At 45.3% G+C, this 27323-nt stretch overlaps 1 protein-coding gene across 7 annotated transcripts in view; it reads right to left on the bottom strand.

The window, feature by feature from the left end:
• Positions 1-27323, bottom strand: part of LOC119465117 (tubulin--tyrosine ligase-like protein 12) — a 190162-nt gene that overhangs the window by 15987 nt on the left and 146852 nt on the right. For 3 of the 7 annotated variants that reach the window (XM_049655702.1, XM_049655700.1, XM_049655701.1), the window contains exon 15: positions 14617-14810. In XM_049655702.1, coding sequence (XP_049511659.1) covers positions 14659-14810 — 152 coding nt within the window. In that variant the 3' untranslated portion in view covers positions 14617-14658. Of the gene's footprint in view, positions 1-1123; positions 5561-14616; positions 14811-27323 lie in introns of those variants that run through there. The other 4 variants (XR_007463256.1, XR_007463255.1, XM_037725916.2 and 1 more) reach the window with 4 other exon arrangements.

Below are 27323 nucleotides of genomic sequence, written 5' to 3'. Positions count from 1 at the left end.
TTCAAGGCATGATACATGTGAACTGTGCATGATAACTATGAACAAAACTAGTCAAAAGTGTAAAAAACAATGCTGCACCTCTGGAGAGAGGTGTGTATTCTCCGCATTCTACAATGTTCCCTCACTCGACTTCTAGTCACGGAAATACCACTGATGCCACCCTTAGACAAAAAGTGATCACTGCTTTTAACGACACTTCAAAGCGATTGATTCCTGAATGATAATTGTGGCAATTTACAGGTACTCTTGGCCTCTACTTGAGTGCTCAGGGGCGTGATCGGATATCTTTGTTTCGCGTTCTGTTCATTGCTGCAGTGTCACAAAGTGGCAGTATGCAAAATTTGTGACAACGGGAGGGAGAGAGCAACGAATTGGCAAGCGGTGAACTTCCCGGACGACAAATGACCGTTAAGTTTGTCGTTTTTGGTGACGTCAAAATGACGACACACTCCTGTCAATCATTTTGATTACGAGCATGTCGTCTGCTAGGAGCAGAACATGACGAGAGATGTGAAGTTCGAGCTGTCATCCGCTCGCTACAAGACCGGCTTCGCATGGCACGTCCAGTGGATTGGATTGGATCCAAACGGCGGCTGCGGCTACGGAATGGTTCACCGCTTGCTGACTGGCTCTGCTCTCTCCCTTCCGTCGTCACAATTCGCATACTGCCACTTTGCGAGGTTTGCAGCAAGTGAACGCGTTTCAAACACAGACCTCCGATCAAAGGGCGCTCCTCAAGCAACTTCCCACTGCAGGAGTTGCCAAGGAGCGTTATTGAAGCACAGTGCCTCTTTCAGTCAAGTGACTGCACTCTGCCCCACTTAAACCTGGAGCTGTGCAAGAGATTCAAGTTGAGGCCCATTTGTGAATTTAGCATCAAGCGTCCACATAACAGTGCAGAATGTATAACTGAAAATAAAACCAAGAGCAGCTGGCAGCAACACGTGTCTTGAATTAAAAATGGCTTCACAACCCAAGCCAAAGGTAAAAGAATGACAATGTATAAGGCTAGACAGAACAAGCAATGTAACTTTCTCGTTTTTTTTTTCATGCTGTTTAACCATGTTATTGCAAAACAAGAACAAATATTCCCAACAACACACACTACGCACACGTCAGAGCTCCACGAGAGGCCAGCATAGCGGTATGTACACTTTTGAGCAACATGGGACAAATTTAAAACAAGAATTACTTTTGATGTGTAAATTCAAATGACAACTTAGTCCGTAACAAAAACTCTTCCATTGAACACTTCAACTCACTAAAAACATTTATGTGAGGCACAAACCACTACGGTCTTTTCAAAGCCATTTGTGCCCTCCTTTCCATATAGCTAGAGGGGTGTGTGCCAAGAGCTCGGTGAACACCGATTTGTACGAACTCACAGAAAAGAAAATGCCCATAAGAAAACTTGAGGTCAGGCCCTCTGATTAACTAGATGTGAAATGTAGAAATGCTTTCCTCAGTCTTCCGCAGAACCGAGGAAAATAAACTTTGTTGCATTTAAAAAGAAAAGTTAAATTCTAACTAGATAATGACGGCAGGAAATATTGTAGGAGCAGTTCTAATGCAGATTACCTAGTTCTAAAGTTACCTTAGAGGAAAATGAGAAAATATTTAAGCCTCAAATTTAGAGATCTGCAACAAAATTAACAATAAAAAAATGCCAACTGTGCCCAATAGTAAGCCTAGATGAGATACGTCTAGACGCCTAGATGAGATACAACTGATATTATATGATGCTCTAGATGATGCCATTATTTGGTGAATGATAGTTTTACAAAATTAACATGATAGAATAAAAATTAATTGGAAATTGAAACTTAAGATGTTCATTTTGTCCACTCTGGAAGCCAGTAGGATGTATTGCACTTTCAAACACTTCAGTGTCTCTGATATGAAATAAGCTTAAAAACTTGTTTGTGGAGTTCCAGCATAACTACATAAAGCTTAAATGGAACTTTGTTAGAAAGGAATAAATGTGTTTAATAAGCGAGTTCACAGAAGTATTGGAATGTTGCTTTATTTCAAGAGAATTGAGCATTATTAATGTAATTAGATCACCAAAAGGAAGCATTTGTGGCCTGCTCGAGTTTTCAGTGCTTTTGAGAAAGATTGCTGCACAAGAAAATTGTTGGCCACAATTTCTGCGAAGCAATCATGTTCAAAACAACACTGGAAAATTTGAACTCTACTGTCTGCCATCAGGACTGCCCCTCCAAAGTGAGCAGGGTCATTGCAGTGTGGTCACCATCACTAGACTTGTTCTTTTTCATGATTGACTTTTCATCATTTTATGAAATTTACAATATCCACTGTCATAGCAAGCATGGGCATTTTATGTGGTTGCTTTGTACTGTTGTCCTCACAAGGCCCTGTTCTACTGTTTTATTTGCCTATAGTCAAATTTTTCTAAACATAATCCAAATTTCCAAAAATTTCCTGATTTACGTGGAAAAATTCGGAAGTTTCAGAAAAATATATCTGCTTCCAACCATCACTAAAATTTGACTGCTTTTAAGTGAAACAAAAACCCCTGATATCTATTCAAGCAGTTGTATAAAAAAGAGCATTCCTTCATTTGACATGCAGTTTAATTCAGAGAACTCAAGCTCTCAAGCTCAAATACTCAAGCATGAGTATTTCGCTAGCAGCAATGGGTGATGAGCTAAGAAAACTTGCCACTTGTGGACTTGCAGCTGCAAAGCACACAACACATAAAACTTGAGCACTGTGTCACATTCAATGTACCCATATGCATTGAGCTTGTTTCACTGAGTCACAGAAAGATGCTACAGTTTAGACTCGCAACAAGAATAACATAATGAATGTTTTCACTAATAACAAGGCATAATATGACAGCTTGAATGATTACCAACAATGAAAAAGATTGCCATTAACCAAATGAGTCAGTCCAGGTTACCTTGATTCACCTGTGCTTCCTTGAAGTTTTGCAACTCATTTTAAAACGCACCCCTGGCACAAAGCATTTGCATGGTGTCATTTCTCACATACAAACATGGATGTGTCGCCCGGATTGGTACACGCCTGCAAAGGTTTTTGCTCATTATGACTATATGCATCATCAACCATATTGGTACAAAGTCTGCTGTTGACTATACTCGTCAGTGGTAGAGCAAGGGTTAAAAGACCAGATCAGTGCATAGAAGTTCTCCCACAAATGCATCAGCCATTTTGAATTCATTCAACATGCTGTCCGTGTTTGTATGTGATAAACGAACTTTCATTAACAACTTTGTGCAAATCAAGTTACAGTTCTCTGGTTGTGATAGATGAAATGGGCACCGGCTGAAATACTGTATTTTTGAACAGCTGCAGACAGAAGATTCCCTCAAAGAAGGGGGGAAAATATATAATTTGTGTAAATAACTGCATGCAACATGCTCAGATCTTCTAGAAGTATGAAATATTACCATCATCAACACAAAGAAAAACCTGAGAATTTGTTAGTGAAGGGCAGGGTGGATGAAATGAACTTATCTGGCGGAGATGGTGGAAATGAAAGTGGCAAGGTCGGCTGACGAGCCAGATGGAATATTTCAGCACATACACAGAACAACCAAATAAAGCTAATGTTCACAGGACTCCGCCTTTGAATACCTTAGGTCCTATTTCAAGCACATTTGCAAACACTGAGAATGTAGTCTGCTGCCCAGTCTGTGAACTTGTGCAGCACAAAAATTGGCAAGGAACAGCATAAGTGGAAGGCTGGTTATTTGACGTTAATCGTTGATGAAAAACCCAGATAAAAAAGGTGCACCAGACATGTTAGTAGTGCCTAATGTTTCCGCAACTGCCCCCTTATGCGTCGCTCATTTACCCTTTGCTTTTTCAGTTTCAAAGAACATTTGAGCATGGCAAGCTCAGAAGCTAAAGTTATTTGCTCCATTTCAAGAGCTCTCTCTCTCTAGATTGTAGATGAGGCTGTGCCTGATGGCAGAAAGGGTAGAAGATGTGTGCTACATCTGGTATCTCACAACACTAAAGGCTCAGAAAGTAGCTGCAGGCTGTGCTACAATACAAAAGTTGTGATCCAGCCGACTTTTTCCAGCACTAAGGATGAAATATGTTAAACAGCCCACATGCTTTTTGCCATGGTGACATGGTCCCATGTTCCGTGAACATTAAGCACCATGAGTCTTATGTCCCTTGTGTAATGCACAGTTTCTGCCCTTTGAGAGACAATTTTTCAGCAGATTCAGATGTGTTTGCGATTTAACAGTGTTTTTTTTTTTTCTCTTCTTTTTTTATTCACGCATTTCTGAGCTAACGCAAAATGCCGAGAGCCTCTGACTGTCTGAGCCTGCACCACTACACAATGTCAAGAGCACTGTACGTGCGAAATTTTTTTGTGAGGAACACCTTGTGCTAAATAAATTCAATAAGCATGTTTCTTCAGAAACCAAAACACACATCAATGCAATTAGTAATTCGTGTTGTTTTTGTACACTATACAGAGGACGCACGTGCACACAAAAGAAACAGAGAACACACAGCGTCTGTTTCTTTTTCGTGTCCCATGCTTTGTGCTGTGCCCAACCAATCCCAACTACATGGCCATAGTCAGGGTGCTGTCAAGGCTAAGGAGACTCGTGCCGGAAGCAATGAAGACAGAGCAGCTAAGATGGTCTTCTTACGATTCATATGCAGATCATGACAGCTCAGGCAATGCTGATGCAGCAATAGACGCAGCACCCAAGCCCTAGTGAAGCACACCACAAATACGTATGAATTTCAATCAAGTGCTGATGTCTAGGTCGTGCCATCTGCCATAATAAATACATAGTACTTAGTGGCCTAGTGGGTACGACAGTGCTCTTGGTAAAGGAGTTTTTTTCTTTGTATTCTGCAGAGATTTCCAATGGCACTCTAACAATGTGAATAATCAAAGAAAACGTAGCTGTTGCTTGGGACATACTACTCACAGCCATCAGCTGTTGTTTTCAACACACTGTTGCAAAGCTAAAAGGGCCCAGCGATACCTCTTATGAAAGGTGTTCCACGTTCAAGCGTGTATCCTCGCAATTTCTCTCGACAAAAAGCTTTTGTATGCACCAATCACTAATCAAATGCTGCCACTGCCCATTTTTTTTTCATTTTCCTGCTGCACTCAATGCTAACTGTCGTGTCCATGCGAAACAATGGCTGCCATGCTCCACCCATCATCACACCCAGCTTTTGTAGCAGCATGACCTCAAGATTTTCTCTGCCTACCAATTGTTTATAGTTCGCATTCTAAACATCGATGAATGCATAAACCAACTAGTCCAGCAACAACCTCAAGATCGTTATGACACATAGTTATAGTGCTAAGGAAGACAACACACACCAGACGCTAGCCTTGCTAAAAAAAGTATTGCATGCCTGAAAGGCTCATTTTTGCAGCAAAATTTGAGAATACAACACCGGTTGTTGAAGATAATGTGCGCTCTCCACACGTCCTTTTCTATAGAGATCTCGAATAACGAAATTGATTACTCGCACAAGATGCATGGTGCACATGTGCATGGTGAGCGATCTGGGCAATATGCAGTTGAACCTTGTCCAAAAGAAATCACACCCAACACAAAATTTCCTCCCTTATATCCAATATTCGTTATAGCATATCATTTTTAGAATCAGATATCTGCAAGAAACATCTTAGATTTACTTCATGTTGCTTACATTGACATTCAACTGTACTCTCAAATTTTGCCACAAACATGAGCCTTTCAGATCCTTGTACAGCACGTTGACGTCCAGCACTCGTCCAGTGCATTTCGTGTTTCCTCAGCAATGTGAGCATGTTTAATAATCGCAGTAACCAACTCACCTAGCTTTTACCAATAGTACCATACTGAAGATCGTGCGGCACGGCACGCCTGTCCGTCACACCACCTATATTGCAGGCTACAGTACTAGTGGGCCTAGATGGCACCATGACAGTGAAAACATTCGTTTTGAATTTTCTAGAGGCACTGATTAGTCAAGAAATCCACCCAATAGTCACGGCACTCACTGGTGCGAAGTAAAACACAGGAACAATATTTGGCAAGTATGGTCACACTTGCTTATACAGCTAGCACGTTACTAAAAGCACGGTGCTTCAGTTCCAAGGTGCTTCTCAAAAATATAAGCCACAAAACTCTTTGCTGTTGCATAAAGCAATGTCCCAGAATGTGTGGAAGCATTTGAGGACAGTGATATAATATCTTGATCCCCAATTAATTCCATGGCAACTGTTATTTCAACTGCAATTTCCTTATACAAATAAATTGAAATTCACAAATCTCATAAGACAACCATTGAAACTATTTTAATGAACTCTGTTGAATTTAAAAGATAAGGCTAAATACTGTACTGAATGCCAAAGAATATTTTTTATTTAGGGCTCTGAAACTTCACGCCAAAAGCTCTGCATGACTCTGTAAACTGTATCGAAATTGTACAAAAAATACAAATATTTCGTGCTGGATAACAGCTTATGTGCAAACGTTTTGTTATTCACATGAGTTTTACAAATGTCATATTCACAAACTACAGTAGAACCTCATTGATACAATCCTGTTTCATAAGATTCACGATCGAGAATGCAAATAATGATCCAAGACATTTGCGCTTATTCTTTAACGATTAATACGTTCCTGGAAAACACGATCTTTCGGCACCAACATTCAGTATATTGCCAAACTGCAACGATATGACTCGTTTTCTGGCCGCTAGATCCCATGTAAACAAGAAAAGGTGCGAGGCACGCTCGTGTCGCACGAGAGTAGAAGGCGCCTGCAATGGCCGCTTCCCCGCAGTACTCGACCTCCCGTGTCTCGTGAAAACGCCACCACGCACTCGGTTTTTAATCCCGGTACCAGCAAATCTCCTTGCGGGTAATCGCACATCGATATTCACCGCTATCACCACCAACCCACTGGGGTAAGCCTCTTCACCAATCTGTTTTACAGCACATGGGGCCACCCAAACGTGCCACCATTCTCTGCTGCAAGCAGCACGACATAAGCATCATGCTTCACTCTGGTGGCATCGTGCCATCGTATTCCAGCATTGCCTACCAGCTCAATTTTGTTTCGGTTTCTCATAACAGTCTTAAAGCTTCCTGCCAAAACGCTCCACAAAAAATTTTAGTGATTCGGATCTTATGTTTTCCAGTTAGTAAGCTTTTTCTTGCGTTGTTTTCCAAATGTATGAATGAGGTTTTACTGTACAGCTCAGACCGCTTATATAGTGCAGAACCAGTTATAATGCTTCTTTTTCTGGCTCGTTTATGTTCCCAGCGAACTCAATGTATATGCCTAGAGCTTATAGTGCAGCCGTGCAAGACAAAATTTCAGTTACAATGCAGTTGCCAGAAAATCCCTCAGACAAGCGAGGCAGTGAGCGCGCTTCTCGACGAGCTGCGCTGCCCGAGGAGGGAGTGAAGTAAAGTGATGAGGCCACGTGGACAAAGAGCAAGCCAGCGAACAAGGAGGAGAGAGAGAAATGCAGCGGCAGCATGCTGACCTCGCTGCCTGACTCAGAGCGCGCGCGGGGCTTGCGTAGACAACGAAGAAGCCGTTTCCTCTGGTTGCTTCTTAGCAGCGTGTGGTCCCCATTGAATGCGTATGCATTGTCAATTTTTGGTTCTTTAGTTAGCGTGCAAAAAAGTAAATACAGTTGCCGACAGATTTTTTTTCTTGACACGGATGGGGTCACAAAAATGTCCTTGATCACACAGCGGAGAGCTGTGTTGTGTGCCACATGCTGCTCGACTACAATGAGACAAGTGGAAAGAGGATGTGAAAGACCATCACAACGGAACAGAAGGTAGCTATCTAAAGGCAGTCGCATCAGGTGCTAAGTCTTTTAAGCATGTGCAACACGCCGAAGATTCTTTTGTTGCTTTATTCAAATTTCATCGCATGCGTGGCCGTGTAGCAGTGCCACAGGCCATAAAGCTGTCTTCTTATTTCGATGTTTACAATTGTGCACCACATTGGGCATATATGGCAGTAAATGGCAATAACGGATATAATGAAGTAATTCCGGCTAACCCTTCAAACTCGCTATAACGAGGTTCAAGTGTAATCGTAATTCTTTTTAAGTTACCCGGCATTGTGCGTGTGTCGTGTTCCTCCTCTGCGTCCTTGTACTGGTTGCACGATACCAAAAGCCTTAAAAAAACCATTATCATAGAAGTCCAACATATAAGATCTCCCTTTCAAAGGCCCCTCACCAGCTCTGGCCATTTTGAGCTGACAAGTGCAGTGCATGCAACATATGCTAACGATCGTGTCTGCTAAGTATTACATCGCTACATGCCACGGAAAGAGCTGAAATTTCAAACTGAATGCCATTTGCTCTTCTCCTTGTGGGCACCGTGCTCCAAGCCAGAGGGTTGATGTATATGTGCAAGTGCACCTACGTACATGTGTTTGTGCTGTGACGTCGCTCATAGTGACACGTGACCTCGAGAATTATTCAAGGCAACATCAGTTATTTGTGCAATCTGTTGCTTCGATAGACGAATTAAAGTTTAGAGAAATAATAAAACACACAAACTGAATGTCTGCGTGTTTCTGTTTAACTTCGCACTGCAGCAAGAGATGCACTTCCATTTCATGTGCCTGCGCATTCCCACGTTGTGCAGTCATGCGCGCTGACTACGAAACATATCATTCTCCAGCATGTTCCGGCGCACGATCATGCTCTGTGATCTGTTTGCGTCTGCCTCAGTGTTCTCTGCAGCACTGACTTGTGTGCTGCAGTGACTCTGTAGCTAGGCTCGAAGTGCGTGCGAGGCGGTCATATTGAAATGCCAACGGGTCGTACTCGATTCCAACGCGCACGCAAACTTTGGACCTGGTTATTCGAAAAAAAAAAGTGCGCGTTAGATTCGAGTAAATACAGCATGTGTCACGTGATTCTCCAGCCTCGTATGGGATAACGCAGGGAAAGAATTTCGCTTGTGGAGGCTAGACGGGGCAAGTGCAGGGGTGGGACTGCCCAAAGTCATTTTGTAGCAATTCTTGGAGCAAGTAAAATTGCGTTTTGTAGCAGTTTGGAGCAGACAAAACTGCATCCTGGAGCAATTTGGAGTAGATAAAATTTCATTTCAAAGCAGTTTGGAGCAGGCCAATGTGAATTTTGGTGGAATAATAGAATATGGCAGCGCACTTCGAAACCACGACGCGACGGGAAAGAATTTCGCTTGTGGAGGCTAGACGGGGCAAGTGCAGGGGTTAGTATATACAGTATAGGCCACTTGTCATAAGGGGCCTATACTGTATCAAGGTTCAACTGTAACTGCCCAAAGTCATTTTGTAACAATTCTTGGAGCAAGTAAAATTCCATTTTGTAGCAGTTTGGAGCAGACAAAATTGCATCTTGGAGCAATTTGGAGCAGATAAAATTTCATTTCAAAGCAGTTTGGAGCAGGCCAATGTGAATTTTGGTGGAATAATAGAATATGGCAGCGCACTTCGAAACCACGACGCGACGGGAAAGAATTTCGCTTGTGGAGGCTAGACGGGGCAAGTGCAGGGGTTAGTATATACAGTATAGGCGACTTGTCATAAGTGGCCTATACTGTATCAAGGTTCAACTGTAACTGCCCAAAGTCATTTTGTAACAATTCTTGGAGCAAGTAAAATTCCATTTTGTAGCAGTTTGGAGCAGACAAAATTGCATCTTGGAGCAATTTGGAGCAGATAAAATTTCATTTCAAAGCAGTTTGGAGCAGGCCAATGTGAATTTTGGTGGAATAATAGAATATGGCAGCGCACTTCGAAACCACGACGCAACGGGAAAGAATTTCGCTTGTGGAGGCTAGACGGGGCAAGTGCAGGGGTTAGTATATACAGTATAGGCCACTTGTCATAAGTGGCCTATACTGTATCAAGGTTCAACTGTAACTGCCCAAAGTCATTTTGTAACAATTCTTGGAGCAAGGAAAATTCCATTTTGTAGCAGTTTGGAGCAGACAAAATTGCATCTTGGAGCAATTTGGAGCAGATAAAATTTCATTTCAAAGCAGTTTGGAGCAGGCCAATGTGAATTTTGGTGGAATAATAGAATATGGCAGCGCACTTCGAAACCACGACGCGACGGGAAAGAATTTCGCTTGTGGAGGCTAGACGGGGCAAGTGCAGGGGTTAGTATATACAGTATAGGCCACTTGTCATAAGTGGCCTATACTGTATCAAGGTTCAACTGTAACTGCCCAAAGTCATTTTGTAACAATTCTTGGAGCAAGTAAAATTCCATTTTGTAGCAGTTTGGAGCAGACAAAACTGCATCCTGGAGCAATTTGGAGCAGATAAAATTTCATTTCAGAGCAGTTTGGAGCAGGCCAATGTGAATTTTGGTGGAATAATAGAATATGGCAGCGCACTTCGAAACCACGACGCAACGGGAAAGAATTTCGCTTGTGGAGGCTAGACGGGGCAAGTGAAGGGGTTAGTATATACAGTATAGGCCACTTGTCATAAGTGGCCTATACTGTATCAAGGTTCAACTGTAACTGCCCAAAGTCATTTTGTAACAATTCTTGGAGCAAGTAAAATTCCATTTTGTAGCAGTTTGGGGCAGACAAAATTGCATCTTGGAGCAATTTGGAGCAGATAAAATTTCATTTCAAAGCAGTTTGGAGCAGGCCAATGTGAATTTTGGTGGAATAATAGAATATGGCAGCGCACTTCGAAACCACGACGCAACGGGAAAGAATTTCGCTTGTGGAGGCTAGACGGGGCAAGTGCAGGGGTTAGTATATACAGTATAGGCCACTTGTCATAAGTGGCCTATACTGTATCAAGGTTCAACTGTAACTGCCCAAAGTCATTTTGTAACAATTCTTGGAGCAAGTAAAATTCCATTTTGTAGCAGTTTGGAGCAGACAAAATTGCATCTTGGAGCAATTTGGAGCAGATAAAATTTCATTTCAAAGCAGTTTGGAGCAGGCCAATGTGAATTTTGGTGGAATAATAGAATATGGCAGCGCACTTCGAAACCACGACGCAACGGGAAAGAATTTCGCTTGTGGAGGCTAGACGGGGCAAGTGCAGGGGTTAGTATATACAGTATAGGCCACTTGTCATAAGTGGCCTATACTGTATCAAGGTTCAACTGTAACTGCCCAAAGTCATTTTGTAACAATTCTTGGAGCAAGTAAAATTCCATTTTGTAGCAGTTTGGAGCAGACAAAACTGCATCCTGGAGCAATTTGGAGCAGATAAAATTTCATTTCAGAGCAGTTTGGAGCAGGCCAATGTGAATTTTGGTGGAATAATAGAATATGGCAGCGCACTTCGAAACCACGACGCAACGGGAAAGAATTTCGCTTGTGGAGGCTAGACGGGGCAAGTGACGGGGTTAGTATATACAGTATAGGCCACTTGTCATAAGTGGCCTATACTGTATCAAGGTTCAACTGTAACTGCCCAAAGTCATTTTGTAACAATTCTTGGAGCAAGTAAAATTCCATTTTGTAGCAGTTTGGGGCAGACAAAATTGCATCTTGGAGCAATTTGGAGCAGATAAAATTTCATTTCAAAGCAGTTTGGAGCAGGCCAATGTGAATTTTGGTGGAATAATAGAATATGGCAGCGCACTTCGAAACCACGACGCAACGGGAAAGAATTTCGCTTGTGGAGGCTAGACGGGGCAAGTGCAGGGGTTAGTATATACAGTATAGGCCACTTGTCATAAGTGGCCTATACTGTATCAAGGTTCAACTGTAACTGCCCAAAGTCATTTTGTAACAGTTCTTGGAGCAAGTAAAATTGCGTTTTGTAGCAGTTTGGAGCAGACAAAACTGCATCCTGGAGCAATTTGGAGCAGATAAAATTTCATTTCAAAGCAGTTTGGAGCAGGCCAATGTGAATTTTGGTGGAATAATAGAATATGGCAGCGCACTTCGAAACCACGACGCAACGGGAAAGAATTTCGCTTGTGGAGGCTAGATGGGGCAAGTGCAGGGGTTAGTACATACAGTATAGTCCACTTGTCATAAGTGGCCTATACTGTATCAAGGTTCAACTGTAACTGCCCAAAGTCATTTTGTAACAATTCTTGGAGCAAGTAAAATTCCATTTTGTAGCAGTTTGGAGCAGACAAAACTGCATCCTGGAGCAATTTGGAGCAGATAAAATTTCATTTCAGAGCAGTTTGGAGCAGGCCAATGTGAATTTTGGTGGAATAATAGAATATGGCAGCGCACTTCGAAACCACGACGCAACGGGAAAGAATTTCGCTTGTGGAGGCTAGACGGGGCAAGTGAAGGGGTTAGTATATACAATATAGGCCACTTGTCATAAGTGGCCTATACTGTATCAAGGTTTAACTGTAACTGCCCAAAGCCATTTTGTAACAATTCTTGGAGCAAGTAAAATTCCATTTTGTAGCAGTTTGGAGCAGATAAAATTGCATCTTGGAGCAATTTGGAGCAGATAAAATTTCATTTCAAAGCAGTTTTGGAGCAGGCCAATGTGAATTTTGGTGGAATAATAGAATATGGCAGCGCACTTCGAAACCACGACGCGACGGGAAAGAATTTCGCTTGTGGAGGCTAGACGGGCCAAGTGCAGGGGTGGGACTGCCCAAAGTCATTTTGTAGCAATTCTTGGAGCAAGTAAAATTGTGTTTTGTAGCAATTTGGAGCAGACAAAACTGCATCTTGGAGCAATTTGGAGCAGATAAAATTTCATTTCACAGCAGTTTGGAGCAGGCCAATGTGAATTTTGGTGGAATAATAGAATATGGCAGCGCACTTTGAAACCACGACGCGACGGGAAAGAATTTCGCTTGTGGAGATTAGACGGGGCAAGTGCAGGGGTTAGTATATACAGTATAGGCCACTTGTCATAAGTGGCCTATACTGTATCAAGGTTCAACTGTAACTGCCCAAAGTCATTTTGTAACAGTTCTTGGAGCAAGTAAAATTGCGTTTTGTAGCAGTTTGGAGCAGACAAAATTGCATCTTGGAGCAATTTGGAGCAGATAAAATTTCATTTCAAAGCAGTTTGGTGCAGGCCAATGTGAATTTTGGTGGAATAATAGAATATGGCAGTGCACTTCGAAACCACGACGTGACGGGAAAGAATTTCGCTTGTGGAGGCTAGACGGGGCAAGTGCAGGGGTTAGTATAGGCCACTTGTCATAAGTGGCCTATACTGTATCAAGGTTCAACTGTAACTGCCCAAAGTCATTTTGTAACAGTTCTTGGAGCAAGTAAAATTGCGTTTTGTAGCAGTTTGGAGCAGACAAAATTGCATCTAGGAGCAATTTGGAGCAGATAAAATTTCATTTCAAAGCAGTTTGGAGCAGGCCAATGCGAATTTTGGTGGAATAATAGAATATGGCAGCGCACATCGAAACCACGATGAAACACAGAAGAAACCAACAAGCAGTGCGTAGTAGAAGCGCACTTTGTAGCTATAACATACTAGAGTGGTCGAACAGCGACACGGCGCATGCTTTCCTATAAAGCCAGAAACATTGATGGCATTACAATCAAAGTATATATTTCCGCGCCGACACACGATGATAACGGAAAATGTTCTCAAGCTATACGGTCCAGTCGACGTGGCCACTTAATTTCTGGGTCACCATGTCACCAAAGACACAGAGAGCCGCAATCGACCCTGGGCTGGTATAACCTAAAACTGTTCCAATCGGTTTTTGTTGCGATAGCAATGATATGGAGACACCAGGCGCATTTCTTCGGCGCATGTCGTCAGTGCCGTGATGTTCCGTATAAAGTACAGGGGCGATAGCAGTGTACGTCGCCGCGGACCGTATGCTGTATGTGCGAGGGAAAGCGAGGAAAAGCCAATGATGGCGGCTCAATCTCGTGCGTGCAGAGGAGAGCGGGGAGGAAGCGCACCGTCTTCCGTCGCCAGCAAAGCACCGGTGGCTGCTGCATATGGCGCGGCCGCGCTGCAGCTATTTTGAGTGCGATCTGCGATGGGGACTGAGTGTGAGTGCTCATAGCTTCATGTGCACTGCATTTCTGCCGCTTAGTTCACGTTCAAGCGAGAGGCAGCACAAAGGTCAATTTGCACGGAATTTTTGGGCCTGTTTTATTGAAAAAAAAGTGCAGGTTAGATTCGAGTAAACACGGTATTTGTGGCTTGAGGGGAGCGTTTGCCCTGTAGGTTGACTGCCAAATTTCCAGGCAGCTGCACTGTAACCGGCATTTCGTGTCCTGCAACTGCACTATAAGCGATACGCGTATGCATAGAGTGCTATGGGAAAATTAACGGGAGTCTGAAAAGACCGTATTATATCCGGTCCTGCACTATAAGCGGTTACGTTATAAGTGGCCTATACTGGCTCAACTGTGACTGCCTTTTAACCAAATATGGTACTTGAAAATGACATACAGCTGTTCTCAATTTGCATCCACGTAAGCACACTCGAAAGCGCCCATGCGATGGCGGTGTTTGCCTGTAGTGTTGCTATAAAGGGCTTTCTTTTTTGATGAGCACGATTTCACCTTGTCCTGCCTGCTGAGCAACTATGACCATATGCCATCTTTACCGTGTCAACCGTGGCCGCCACAGTGACGGCACGCATGTCCAAGCAGCCGAGTGAAAGACATCTCGAACGTTATGGCCCGACACATACTCTGTGAGCATGGTGTGTGCAGTACAGGCAGCTTGGCACTTGTCAGAGGGGCACAAAGTTTGGACTGGAGCTGGCTTCATCGAGAAACATGGCTGCAAACACCTCGTTAAAGAAGTCCGGGTAGAACTGGCACGCACGCTGGCAGTCGGGTGCCCAGTTCACTTCCAGCAGCTTGGGCTGCATGCGTGGATGCTCTGCATGTTGAGAGGAGAAAGATGAATCAGTCCATCATACCTTACACTACATCTTTCATGTTGTTACGCAGGATTCTGTTTCATGTTGTTACGTAGGAACAATTGAGGCCAAGCCTCAAAGACAAACGAAAGCCATTGGTTGAACAAAATATGACGCACTCTATTCGCAAATGCCGATTAACTATGTAAAGCAGTACAAAAAAGAAAACTACCACTCACAAAAGTTAGAACTGCACGCTTATGCTACACATAACACTGGAATTAGTAAGAGAAAGTCAACTCAGTCTTTCACCGGTAGTACAGGTGGCTCACAGGTGGACGGCAGAAGTGGTGACTTTGTGCAGATACGGTATAACCTCCAGCCTCAACTTAGCACAATGGGCCTTTACCGTTTGTGCTACATGCTTCACTTTTTGCACAAGCGACGCAACTAGAGCATTCTGTAACACACATTGTTCTTTTCTACTCCCAATATGCTTCTAAGCTTTGCCCTCGAATTTAAAGTGAAAGCAGACGAGGTTGCCGCACTAAGCATGAGAAACCCTTCATCAAGTGCTCCAGAGGTGTGGTTTATGCCATCCCTGTTTCATGCGGAAAAAGTGCATGTTGGACAAACTGAACGCTGAGTCAACGACCGCTTAACCTCAACTATGGCGTGCCTCATTATCATGGTTTTGGCATGACAAAACACCAGCAATAAATTTTTCATTGAGGGATCATGTACAAAAAATTAAGCAAGAAAGAGGACAAGGGCATGGTGGCCCACCGTTACTGTGCATGGTTGTGAGGCTCGTTTTTTCGGAGACAGCCATGCTGGACAGGAGTGGTAACGCTGTTTTTAAACTTGCCTTGGAAGCCTTTTTCAGCACAGAAATCGTTGTGTAAGTGAGCCCTCAATCGTACTTTTCAACTCAGTGTATGACTTTGTGCGCAACCAACTTGTGGCTTGCACATGTTCTTCTTGCGATGAATCTATTTTTATTGTGCGCATGCGTGACAAGGTGATATATATGTGAAACCCTTCCTGCTATTAAACAGTTGTGAGCAGAGCGCTTGTCTTGGTCTTCCCTTCCTGTTTTCTAGTTGCACTAATTCATCTTCATCAACAATGCAAGACTAACTAGCCGAACAATTAATTCTTCTTAAGCTACAGAGAAGTTCAAGAAGTGAGCAAATTAACACCAGAGCGTGCACCGAGTGAGGAGCATTGATGCAACATCGAAGCTAACAAGGAAAAGTAAAGACATTCCAATAAACACCTAGAAGTTTCGCTTATCACCAGATTCCCACATATGCGTGCAATTGGGCAATTATTGTTTCTCTCTATGAAGTATTGCTCCTCTCTCGTGCTGCGCACAGCTCCTTCCGTCGAATCGTCAGTTGCCAATTTTACTTTTTATTTCTTCTTATTGCGCAGTCAATCATGACACTGTAGTAAGACTGCGCAATAAGTTATTGACTGTGTAATAAGAAGAAATAAATGTGACATGATGAGGCATGGCACATTGCTGCCATGGCTCGACAACACCTATGCCTGTACTGGCACTGTCTGTTTTTGCCAAGGCTTTACGTGTGCTGATTGCCCCAGATGCTTCACTAGGACACAGAAATAAACAGCGTAAAGCTGATAATCACAGTGTCCAAGTGCATTGACACTTTTTACAAGTAACCGTGATAATCCAACGAAAAAGGTCTGTTATATTCGAAGTTGGTTCTATGCAAAACTACAGATGCAGAATGTTGTGGAAGGGTGAAAGTTCGCGCATACCGCTGTCTAACCCGTTAGCGATCATAAGAAGAATAAAAACATCAACATTAAAATAAAAAATTTAATGGGCACTTAGTTATCCCTACATAGATGAATTCGAAAGCATTGCGACCACCAAAGGTCAAGGGTTCGACTCCCACCAAAGGTTGTGGGTTTGAGTGCCTTAATTAACTCCATCTTAATTACCTGTGCCTTAATTAACAACACCAACGATTGTGGGCTCGACTCCCACCAATGGTTCTGCGGGTTCTTGCAGTCTACAGCCCGTTTTGAGACTAGGTAGATCTATAATGTCACCATTAGCAGAGAGTGCAGTTGCAGCACTTAGAAACGTAACCTGGAAATTTTGCCAAATTGTAAAAATTATTTCCCCATTCTCGCCGTAGTGACCCTTGCGGTGGTGGTCGTGGTACGATGTTTATCTTTTCTCTAAAAAGAAAGTATTCCTTTCTCCTAGGGGCCCGATCACCATTAGCAAAATTCATCCACTCAGGTAGCCCGATGACCAGTTGCAATAAAGCTGCACAAGTTTTACAAGGTTGCGCCACTCATTTGCACGCGAAGGCTACGTGCCTAGAACAAGCATGAACATCCATTTCACGTCCTGATCCTGGGATATAGCCTCCACCCCGCATCCAGATAACATCCGAAAGAGACCCAGCTGGGACCTCTGCGGGACATCTTTCCGTGTTTCTCATGGGAGGTTTTCAGGAATAGCGTAGGACATTTTAGGAACATCCCTAGGATCTCCTCAATATCCTTACAGGGACATCTATCAAACATCCTTAGGATGTCTGTGTGTTGTCTGAGTAAGTAAGAAGAATAGTCTGTTATATCTGAAAGTATGTTGTATGCGGATCCGCTGCAACGGGCATGGACTGTATACAAAACCTACTGGTAACGGCCCCAAATCTGAGACAGTCGCTCAAAGATACGCAGTAATTCCAATGAGTTAAGGCTGCAATGAGCCACAGGCGACACAGCAGGGTTGCATCGCATGTAGCGGGACCGTCCATACTGTCGTCTCCGTGATGATAGATTGAAGCTGTGTAAACGATGACGTAGAGTCGCTGACAGTTGTAGCTTCCCTCCTGGATCGCCATCCCCATTAGGGGTCAGCGTAAACTTTAGCGTGATGGTGTAAGGCAGGACTTAAAGTGCTATTGCCTGGTGTTTCCGTCCAGGCCTTGGTGGTATTGGTCATTATTTGACTGTGTACAGTGAATTTCATGTACAGCATGCAGTGCAACAAATTAAAACAAGATGTACATGAGCAGGATTCAAATCATAACAATGAATAAGGCTACAAATAGAAGTGACATGTGCTAAAGGTACCAGCAGAGCCACTATTGTAACAGATACACACTAATTTACAAAAAGAAAATTAAGACTTCGAAGACATGACATCAACTCCAGTTTTGTAGTGTTAATTCATGTGTTGGTACAGTAAACTTTGTATTCTAATAATTTGTTCCAAAGTTATTTTTGATGAGTCGTATGAGACATGTTTTCAAGCATTGCGAGTTCAATCAGGAATCTGTGTTTTACCTTTCCTTTATTTCTCTTCAGCGTATACCAGGCACAGCCAAAATGATAAATATAGGTAGTATAGTCAAACATCAAAATAATGAACATGCATATAAAAAACTATTGGAGATAATGAAGTAACTAATAAATTCTCAAACGTTTTTAATGATTTCTGTGTATATGTTTATAACAAATATTTGAAACAAAATGAAGGTATTTTTGTGTCAGCTGTGACTTTGTTATAACGAGGCTTGGCTATAACATTTGCTTGCACAAATGATATGAAAGCCATGCAAGGGACTCGGGAGCGCAATGATTTAAGGAGAAATAGAGTGAAATATCGATACAGTAGAACCCCGCTGTTACATTCCCGGGTGCTGCGTCTTCCCGGCTGTTACGTCGTTTTCGGCCGGTCCCGGCACAGCTCCCATAGAACCCAATGCATTGGTAACCCCGCTGTTATGTCACACCTGTGGCACTGTTCCCGCATCATACGTTGCGAACTGCCACCACGCGCCGGCCCAAGCAGCCATTTTGACTTTTCATGTCGACTGGCTTGGTTGCTTGACGATGGCATTGGCCGCCCAAAGTGCCGGGGGCAACACTTATGACGTATTTTCGGTTTCCGCCAGCAAAAGTATGGCCCTTGAGATCCATATTTGCTATCTAAAGATGGTGTCTATGACATGATATGGCCCTAAAATTGGTTTTGGCTCATAGACATTCTATATAAAGTCCAAGGGCGATGACGCCATCGCCGCGCGCCGTATGCTGTATGTGCGAGTGCAAGCGTGCAAGGGGAGCCGACGACCGCGTCTAAATCTCGCGCGTGAAAGAAAGAAAAGCAGGGAGGAAGCGCGTCTTCTACCAGCGACGAAGCGAGGGGGGGAGGGATAGCGGGCAGCGTTGTGCTCTGGCATGAACTGCATACTGCGCGGGCCGTATCTTGAAAGCGATCTACGTTGGGGGCAGAGTTTACGCAGTATAGTTAAAGCCCCTACATATAAAAAGTAGCGTCACGCTTTGAAGAATGACGCCGCCTCCTCGCACACCCTGTCCGAGGCCGACGCCGCGTCGGTATTTGCCTAATGGCATCATGTGGACCGTCGCGCCGCCGGGCGCTGGCTGCGTTTGTTTACAATCACGCTCCATCACCATTTTCGCCCGAGAAGTGTCTACCAACTGGCGAGGAGCACAACGATAGCGGCGAACACAGTCGGCGATCGTCGAATCTGATCTGCGACGAAAGATAAACAAGTGCACGTGTTTCAAGCGGTGTAGGCGGCGCAACGGTCGATAAATGAGCGCGAAAGAGAGGAGAAACGAGGAGGAGGGAAGGCAGAGGAGGAGAGTGTCGTTACTTTTCATATATAGGGGCTTTAAGTGTAGGTGCGTCGGCGGCTCGTAGATTTGTGCGTGCTGTGTGTTCTCGACGCTCAGTTTGCGTTGAAGCGATAGACAACAGCACGAAGGTCACTTCGCTCGCTTCTGCAGCGGCGCTTAAATTCCTCACGCCAGCGTTTGACAGCGCGTGTCTGCACTCATCGAGTGTGATATGTTCATGTTTGCCTGTGGGCGCTGACACCATGCTTGTTGATATAGTTAATAAGCGAATGTTTACAAGTTTATACGGACAATAAAACTACTATTCTTACTTTGTATAGCTGTCTACTATTTTGCTATCGCAATCGATACTTCGGCTGTCGGGCGAAACTAAGACTTTTATTGCGATAGCAATTATATGGACACTCCAAAGCAGATTTCTGCCGTCGCCGTGAGGTTCCGTATGACGTCAATGGAGATGAAATCGTCGCCGCGCGCCGTAACGCTGTATGTGCGAGTGAAAGGGCGCGAGGGACGCGCGCTTTCACGGGGAGTGAACGCACGGCGGAGAACAAACGCGCGTTCTGCGCCGTGCTCCCTTAAGGGCATGCAGAAGTAGGCGTCTCTTTCCTCCTTTACAATCACCATATATGTAGAGCAAACGCGCCTCCTGCGGACGCGCGAAAGGCATTGGGGGGGGGGGGGGGCAGGGGGAGGGAAGGAAGGCGACGTTTAGCTGCGGCACTAAGTGCCTATTTATATCACAGGCTCCGGCAACAGTCACCAACGCCGCACGCATTTTGTGCGAACGCGGGCAAAACGCCGACGGCGTCGACAACTGTTCTGCGTGTTGCCGGTGCTGCTGCATGTCGAAGTTTATACAGCTGATAAAACTACTATCATTACTCCGTATAGCTCTCTACAAATTTGCTATCGCAATTGATGCTTCGCCTTTCAGGTGAAACTGCGACAACTTTTTTTTTTCACACGTAAGAATTAAAATAATATTGTGTGCAGTTAAACACTACTCCCCATTTCTCAATTTTTCCTGTTTCCCGGCTTTTGCGTTTCCTGGCCGTTTCGAATTTTTTTTTAACGGTCCCGTGAAAAACGTATCAGCGGGGTTCTACTGATAACGAACTTCAGGGGACCGTGATAAATGGTTCGGTACTCTGAAAAGTCGTTATAGCGAAAGCCCCCAAATTAACCATTTCGCCCTATAACTCATCAGTTCATAAGATGTCACCATAAGAGCTACCCACAAAGACGTCCCTTTTGGCTCTCAGCCCACGCTGTTGCTATTCGCGATAGATTACGGCCCCAAGCACCACTGAAGCACCATGTAATAGGGGTGACGCACTCAAAACAGATGCTGAGGCAAAAAAATGACGCAGTTTCACCCGAAAGGCGAAGCATCAATTGCGATAGCAAATTTGTAGAGAGCTATACGGAGTAAGGATAGTACTTTTATCAGCTGTACAAACTTGGACATGCCGCAGCACCGGCAACACACAGAACTGTTGTCGACGCCGTCGGCGTTTTGCCCGCGTTCGCACAAAACGCGCGAGGCGTTGGTGACTGTTGCCAGTGCCTCTGGGGGCGGCGCGGAGGTTTTCAACGAGATCAGAACGGGAGACTCGTCGAGCAGCGTCGGAAGTCTTTACCACCTTCTCGCCTCACAACAGTTGTATATAAATAGGCATTTTGTGCCGCAGGTAAACGTCGCCTCATCCCCCCCTCCCACGGCCTTTCGCGTGTCTGAAGAAGTCGCGTTTGCTCTACATATACGGTGACTGTAAAGGAGGAAAGAGACGCTTAATTCTGCAGCCCTTAAGGGAGCACGGCGCAGAACGCGCGTTTGTTCTCAGCCGTGCGTTCACTCCCCGTGAAAGCGCGCGTCCCTCGCGGCCTTTCACTCGCACATACAGCGTTCGGCGTGCGGCAACAATTTCATCGCCTTTGACGTCATACGGAACCTCACGGCGACGGAGACGCCGACGGCAGAAATCTGCTTTGGAGTGTCCATATAATTGCTTTCGCAATAAAAACAGACTACAGACAAAAAGGGAGCTCCATGTCGCCTCCAAAGCGCAATGTTTCATGTTGTTTGTTTGTTTTTCACATTGCTTGCCGTGGACACCTCAACTTTCTCGCTCGAGGCGGACACCTGAAATATTCTAAAGCGCAAGCGCACATAGATGACACCACCCGGTAAGTACAAGTGTGACCGTGTGGGAACCCCGCGAGTACGGAGGTTACATTTCTCCACACGCGTAGCTAGTAGGGCCGCAGAAGCGTGAAAGACGCGCGTGGAAAGAAGAGCGAAAGAAGGAAGAGACGTCTCCGTTGCTAGGCGACATTTGTCTGGATGGAGCATACGGTTGCAAAACCTGATGCGCCGTCGCCTCAGCTAGAGTGTTCGAAGGGTCCTGCGCGTCACAATCACCACTTCGGGACCTTCTCAGAAAGAACGGCTTGCCTGACTGTTCAGCTGATACACTGTTACCTTGTCTCGGAACAAAAAAGCGCGGGTCGAGAGCAAAAGTATTTTGCAGTGATGCCCGACCCAATACGTGCCTTCTCGCCTCGCTGCTCCCGCTGCTCTACTGACCGGCGCTGTTGGAATATCCGTGCACACGGGGCCTTCGGGCACACTGCGCCGCTGTAGAGCGCAAGGGCATTGTCCTAAACCAGGGAGGGACCCATTGCAACGCGCACTGGCAAGTCTCTGCCGTCCTTGGGTTGGCTGGTAGAACCTGTAGCGCGCACCGGCGACAGCCGTTTCCCTTATGACTTGCTCTGTCATCGATTCGCGTGATCGTTGCACTGCTTTCAAGCCTTTTTCGGAACTCGTGAAGTGATTTTCGTGGGCGATTGGCATTTCGAGAGGCGCGCCGACGCTGCGTGCCAGCGTACCTTTTTTTTTTTTTGTTCATGAGGCGCCCGTCTCAGGTTTTTCGAAGCCATGCTTTCTGCGCCTTGTCGTCTGCTAGCCTCCTGTTTCGGCTGCCGTGACTGGATACACGGAAATCTAAGAATGCCCACATTATGGAATATTATTTCGTAGCACTGAGGTATTGTTAACATGACACAGAAACTGAAAAACGATCGTTAATCTGAAATGTTTGGTATTCTGAAGTTCACAGTACTGAAATATTTTGACATTTAAACTATAAGAAGTTAGCGGCGGATTTCTGAAAAGCTTGTTAATCTGGGGTTTGTAGCAACAAGATTTTACTGTAATTCTTGGTTCGTGCGACTGCTGCAGTATCCCAAACTGAAAGCCAGTATAGTAGAGCTATATATACAGTGAAAGCTCGATGATACGAATCTCGCGGGGTCACAAAAAATATTCGTATTAGCCGAAATTCGTATCATCGAAACAATTAAAACTACAGTTGAATCTCGATAATTCGAACTCGAAGGGGCCCGAAAAATTGTTCGTATTAAAAGGACGTATTTTTGAAGTATTCGTACACTATAGCACGATGCAAGAGCGGTGCGAGTCGTGAAATATCGCGGCGAGAAAGCGCATAGCAAGCGCGGGCCACGAAACTGCCCAGGCCGGCTAACGGTCGCTTCCCGATAACGGCAGAAAACGAAGCTTCAGGGAGCGGGCGGCGCCGGCACACGGGTGCGCGCGGAGACCGTCGAAGGTGAGGGAGGAGGGCCGCAGGGAAGCGTATTTGGCCGCGTCAACTCCGGCGCTTCGGTGGCTCCCCTCGCCCTCCCTCTCAATTCCCTCGTAGCTCTCTCACCTTCGACTCCGTGCGCGCCCGCCGCCGTGCTGGCGCTAGCTTATTTTAGCCGCCCCCTGAAGTTTCGTTTTCCGCCGTTATCGGGAAGCGAGCGTTTGCGGGCGTGGCAGTTTCGTTGGCCCGACTGTTGCCTCCGCCGCTGCTTCCCTCTGCGCTGCTGCCGCAGCGTGCAAGGTCAACATGTGACTAGAAAATAGAGGAGAAGGGTTCACTGCCATTTTATCCGCGTGGCTGAGACGTCGGCACTAGTGTGTGCTAGAATACGGTTGTCTAGAACACTCTAGTCGGCACGTACACGCTTGTTCCGGCGCGATGCAGAAACGGCGACCTTGCAATTTGAGAGAGGGGGAAATTTCTGCCGCGGGTTCTTTTTTTTTTCCCCCGTTCCTTCGCGTGCGGCATTGAGGGGTCTCTCCTGAGCTTTTGCTCTACGGCGGTGTCGGAGCATTGCCGGTTGGAGGCGCCGCCGCGTGATTTGGTGCGCTGCTAAGAGCATTGTCGGTGCGCGGTATGTTCGAAATAAGCGTGTTCGAATTAACGAGATTCGACTGTAGCTAAATTAAAGAGTCAGAGGTGAACTCACTCAGGCACATGTACGTAAAAAGCATTTATTTCTTGAAGAAAAAGTCTCTAATGTCCTTCTATCTTGGTAGACATAGCTCGCTGCGACTAGGTAAAATGGCGCAAACACAAAGAACGCGGCCCGAAGCACAGCAGCCGGAACTCCGTCCGATGGGCGGCCACCGAAAAGGAGGAAAAGTACAAAAGCGCCACCGCTTCAAACTCTTCACGCCCAGTCACGGAGTCCGCGCTGTCCGGCGCCGCGTCCGCGCTTCCGCACCAAAAGAGAACGGGAGAAAGCGCGTGACTGCGCGCTGTTCTCTTTCGCGGCCGTTGGTGGGGGCGGTGTTTATTCGTATCAACCGACGCAGGCCGGAAATCGATTCGTAACAACCATTCTCTAGCACGTTGCAAAGTATTGGGGCTCGGCCGGGACCACAGAAAAATTCGTATCATCCGGAAATTCGTATTAGCCGTGATCGTATCATCGAGCTTTTACTGTATAGCTATATATACCCTATACACATCACCATCATCAGTCTATATTTATGCCTCCTTAAGGACACAGGCCTCTCCCTGTATACATATATAGCTATGTATACCCTCAAAACATCATATGACACATGTAAATGCTCGGTAAACACGAACAAAAAAAAAAAAAAAGAAAAATGAGGGCAAGTTTGCACTCGGTCGTGCAAAGCTTAGGCACAGCGAAAGTGTGAATTCTCAAGTGTTACTGGCTGCTACTGCTAGGTATTAACTTGCTTGCTGCTAGGTTTTCACTTGGTTTAACTTAACTACGCATGTAGGGAAGGTATTCTCGAGTGATCATTTTTGGAGGTATCTTCCCTTTCGCAATGTTTCGCGTGACTAGCGCTGGACGCGTCGGCGCCTGCGAGCGACAGCATTCCTGGCATGCCACAAACACAGGCAGGCAGGCAGGAGCCGTGTCTGTGTCGGGCGAAGCGAGTGCGCACTTGAGCCGGCGGTTACTAGGCAACGCGAGGTGACGTCATCGCTACTGCTTCGGCGCATGCACAGCTTGGCAACACAGGCGGCGTTGGCAGCAGCTCTGCGCGTTGCCTCGTTGGTGCTGCTACAATTTCTTTTTCTACCTTGCTCTCATTTTCTCTTTCCCTCTCCCAAGCAATGCGCGCGCCACGTGCATGCTCTCCGTCCCTCTCCTTAACATCTCATGTCAAGGCTACATGTGCACAGCACAGAGAGGAGGCGAGGCACGCCGCTCCGTGAAGTGGTTGCTAGGCAACACGGTCACGTCATAGCTCGGCGAGGTTTTGCGACAGCAGGAGCCACGTTTTACAGTTAGCTACAACAGCTTCGCTGTTAAAAACGGAAAGCCACATGCAGGCATATTTTAGCCACACAGATTGATAGACAGGTATACGTTCAACACAAACAAATATAATAGAGTTCTTTTGTACATAATGCCTGGGTGTGGTTTACCGTAATTTTTTTTGCTCATGATTACCAAGCTTTTACATGTCATATGACATTTTGAGGGTATATATAGCGACGAGAACTTGAAATAAATGTGTTGTTGAAAACTAGTGCCGTGTGTTTGAGAAATGTCTTTCTGTTGTCCCTGTCGTTAAGCTTGCGCTACAACAAAATAAAAGATGCTTCGTCAAATGGCTCAATGCCAGACAGCTCGCAGTCGGAATTGCTTTCTTCAGTGTCATCTTCACCCAGTTGGATGACGATAGGTTGGATTCAGTCACTCTCAGACATGTCAAGTCTGAACTCTGCCTCCAGGTCCTTCACGTGCTGAATGTTCTTCCCCCAGTCTTCTGCCATTATGTGTTTGATTTTCTCCCTCAAGCTGTCTTCGACCGCGGACTGCTTGAAGTCTCCGTTGTCCATGGCGATGCCATTTTTGACCTTCGCCCACACAAGCTCAATGGGATTAAATTCGCAGTGGTAAGGCGGAAGCCTCAGTACAATGCAACCGGCCCTTACAGCTGCGTTGTCTATGATGTAGCACAGAAAGCGTGACTTTACAGATGCCACCAGCTCAAGAAGCTGCTTCTTTATGACCCTTTCATCGTAGGTGATGCTCTTGCTTGTGAGCCACTCCTGTATCTTTTTCTTCTTCCAGGCCGTCGTCGGCAATTTCTCTTCTCGCCGGCTATGGTAATGTGCATTGTCTAAAACAATGACGCTACCAGCTGGAAACTTCTGCAGAACGTCATTGAACCAGCCCTCGAAGCGATTGCCATCCATTTCCTCGTGGCAGTCGTCTGTCTTTTGGCCTCGGAATATACATCCAAGCAGCCGTTGATGAAGCCATCCTCACTGCCGATGTGCTTCACGATCAGGTGCTGACCTTTCCCAGAAGCTGGTTTTAGACCCGTCGACAGGCCGTTTGCTCGAGCGTACTGGCGCCCGCGCTGCTGCACCACGGTGTCTGTCCACATGATCGACCGAGTGTGTCCCGCCGTCACCCATGTCTCGTCCAGGAAGATCTTTTGGCATTCTGCTCGGTAGCACTCCATGTCACGAAGGTAGCCATTCTGACATTCGGCAATGTCATCCCGGTAGATAAGCAGCGAGTTGCAACTCCTCTTTTCATGCTTGAAGCTGATCTCGGCAAGAAGGCAACGCACAGTACACTGCTTTAGTGGTGGGAGACCCATACACTTCCAAGAACTCGTTCGTTGTCTTCTCGACTGTTGGTATCTCATTGCAGAGAAAGAAATCATGCACACATGACCTCAGAGTGCACAACGTGAAGCTGTGAAACTTCGTGCTGCGTCTTCTTTTCTTGGCATTTTGTTAGCGCTTTCACGAGGGCGTTGACAGTTTCCCACCCGAAAAATGTGAAGCTTTGACCTCCTCCCTCACTCTGAACACAGTTATTTTCGTTGACACCGAGCATCTTGGAGACAAACTTGCTAGTTCCCTCCCACGCTGCGTTCAGGCTCCCTGTTACGGCAATACGTGAGCAGTGGAAGATCATGTTGTGTGAATTGCTGTGCAGGATGTGACCGTTCTTGTTCTTCTTGCCGAGGCTCCTTGTTGTGGACGTCGAGGTGACACAAGTCTCATTCGGCAACATAGAATCGTGTTCCGATGTCACCTCGCCGAGCTGCATGGCAGAAAACTCGCAAGGAACGCCGTGCACAAACTCGCGAGATTGCAGGTTTTCCAAAATAATGTGAAAAGGGACGAAAAGAAAAGCAAAAGAAAAACATCACATTCCTGGAAATAAGCTTGTGAAAACACACACAAAAAAAGAAATCTTATACTATTTTTTAAAACCAAGAGACAAGCATCCGTGTATTAAACGATGAATTAAGCATTTTTGTACCTTTTCTGCCTCGTCTTCTCACCCCAGGTTTGTAATGGTTTCGACAAATGCATTTTTTAAAAGTACTTGTTAATACCAACTGATTAATTTTAAGCTCGGAAAACGAGTAGTAAATGTTCCGTGTACATGTAAACAAGCGCTAAAGCCATGCATCACTGCTCTTTCTACGTTTGTCCCTTGCAATGACAGTTAAATAATTGATGCGGTTTAAAGTCCCAAAACCATTTTCTGATTATAAGAGACGCTGT

Source organism: Dermacentor silvarum, chromosome 9 (genome assembly GCF_013339745.2).
Source record: "Dermacentor silvarum isolate Dsil-2018 chromosome 9, BIME_Dsil_1.4, whole genome shotgun sequence".
Classification (NCBI taxonomy): Eukaryota; Metazoa; Arthropoda; class Arachnida; order Ixodida; family Ixodidae; genus Dermacentor; species Dermacentor silvarum.
This window is presented reverse-complemented; position numbering and strand designations above follow the sequence as displayed.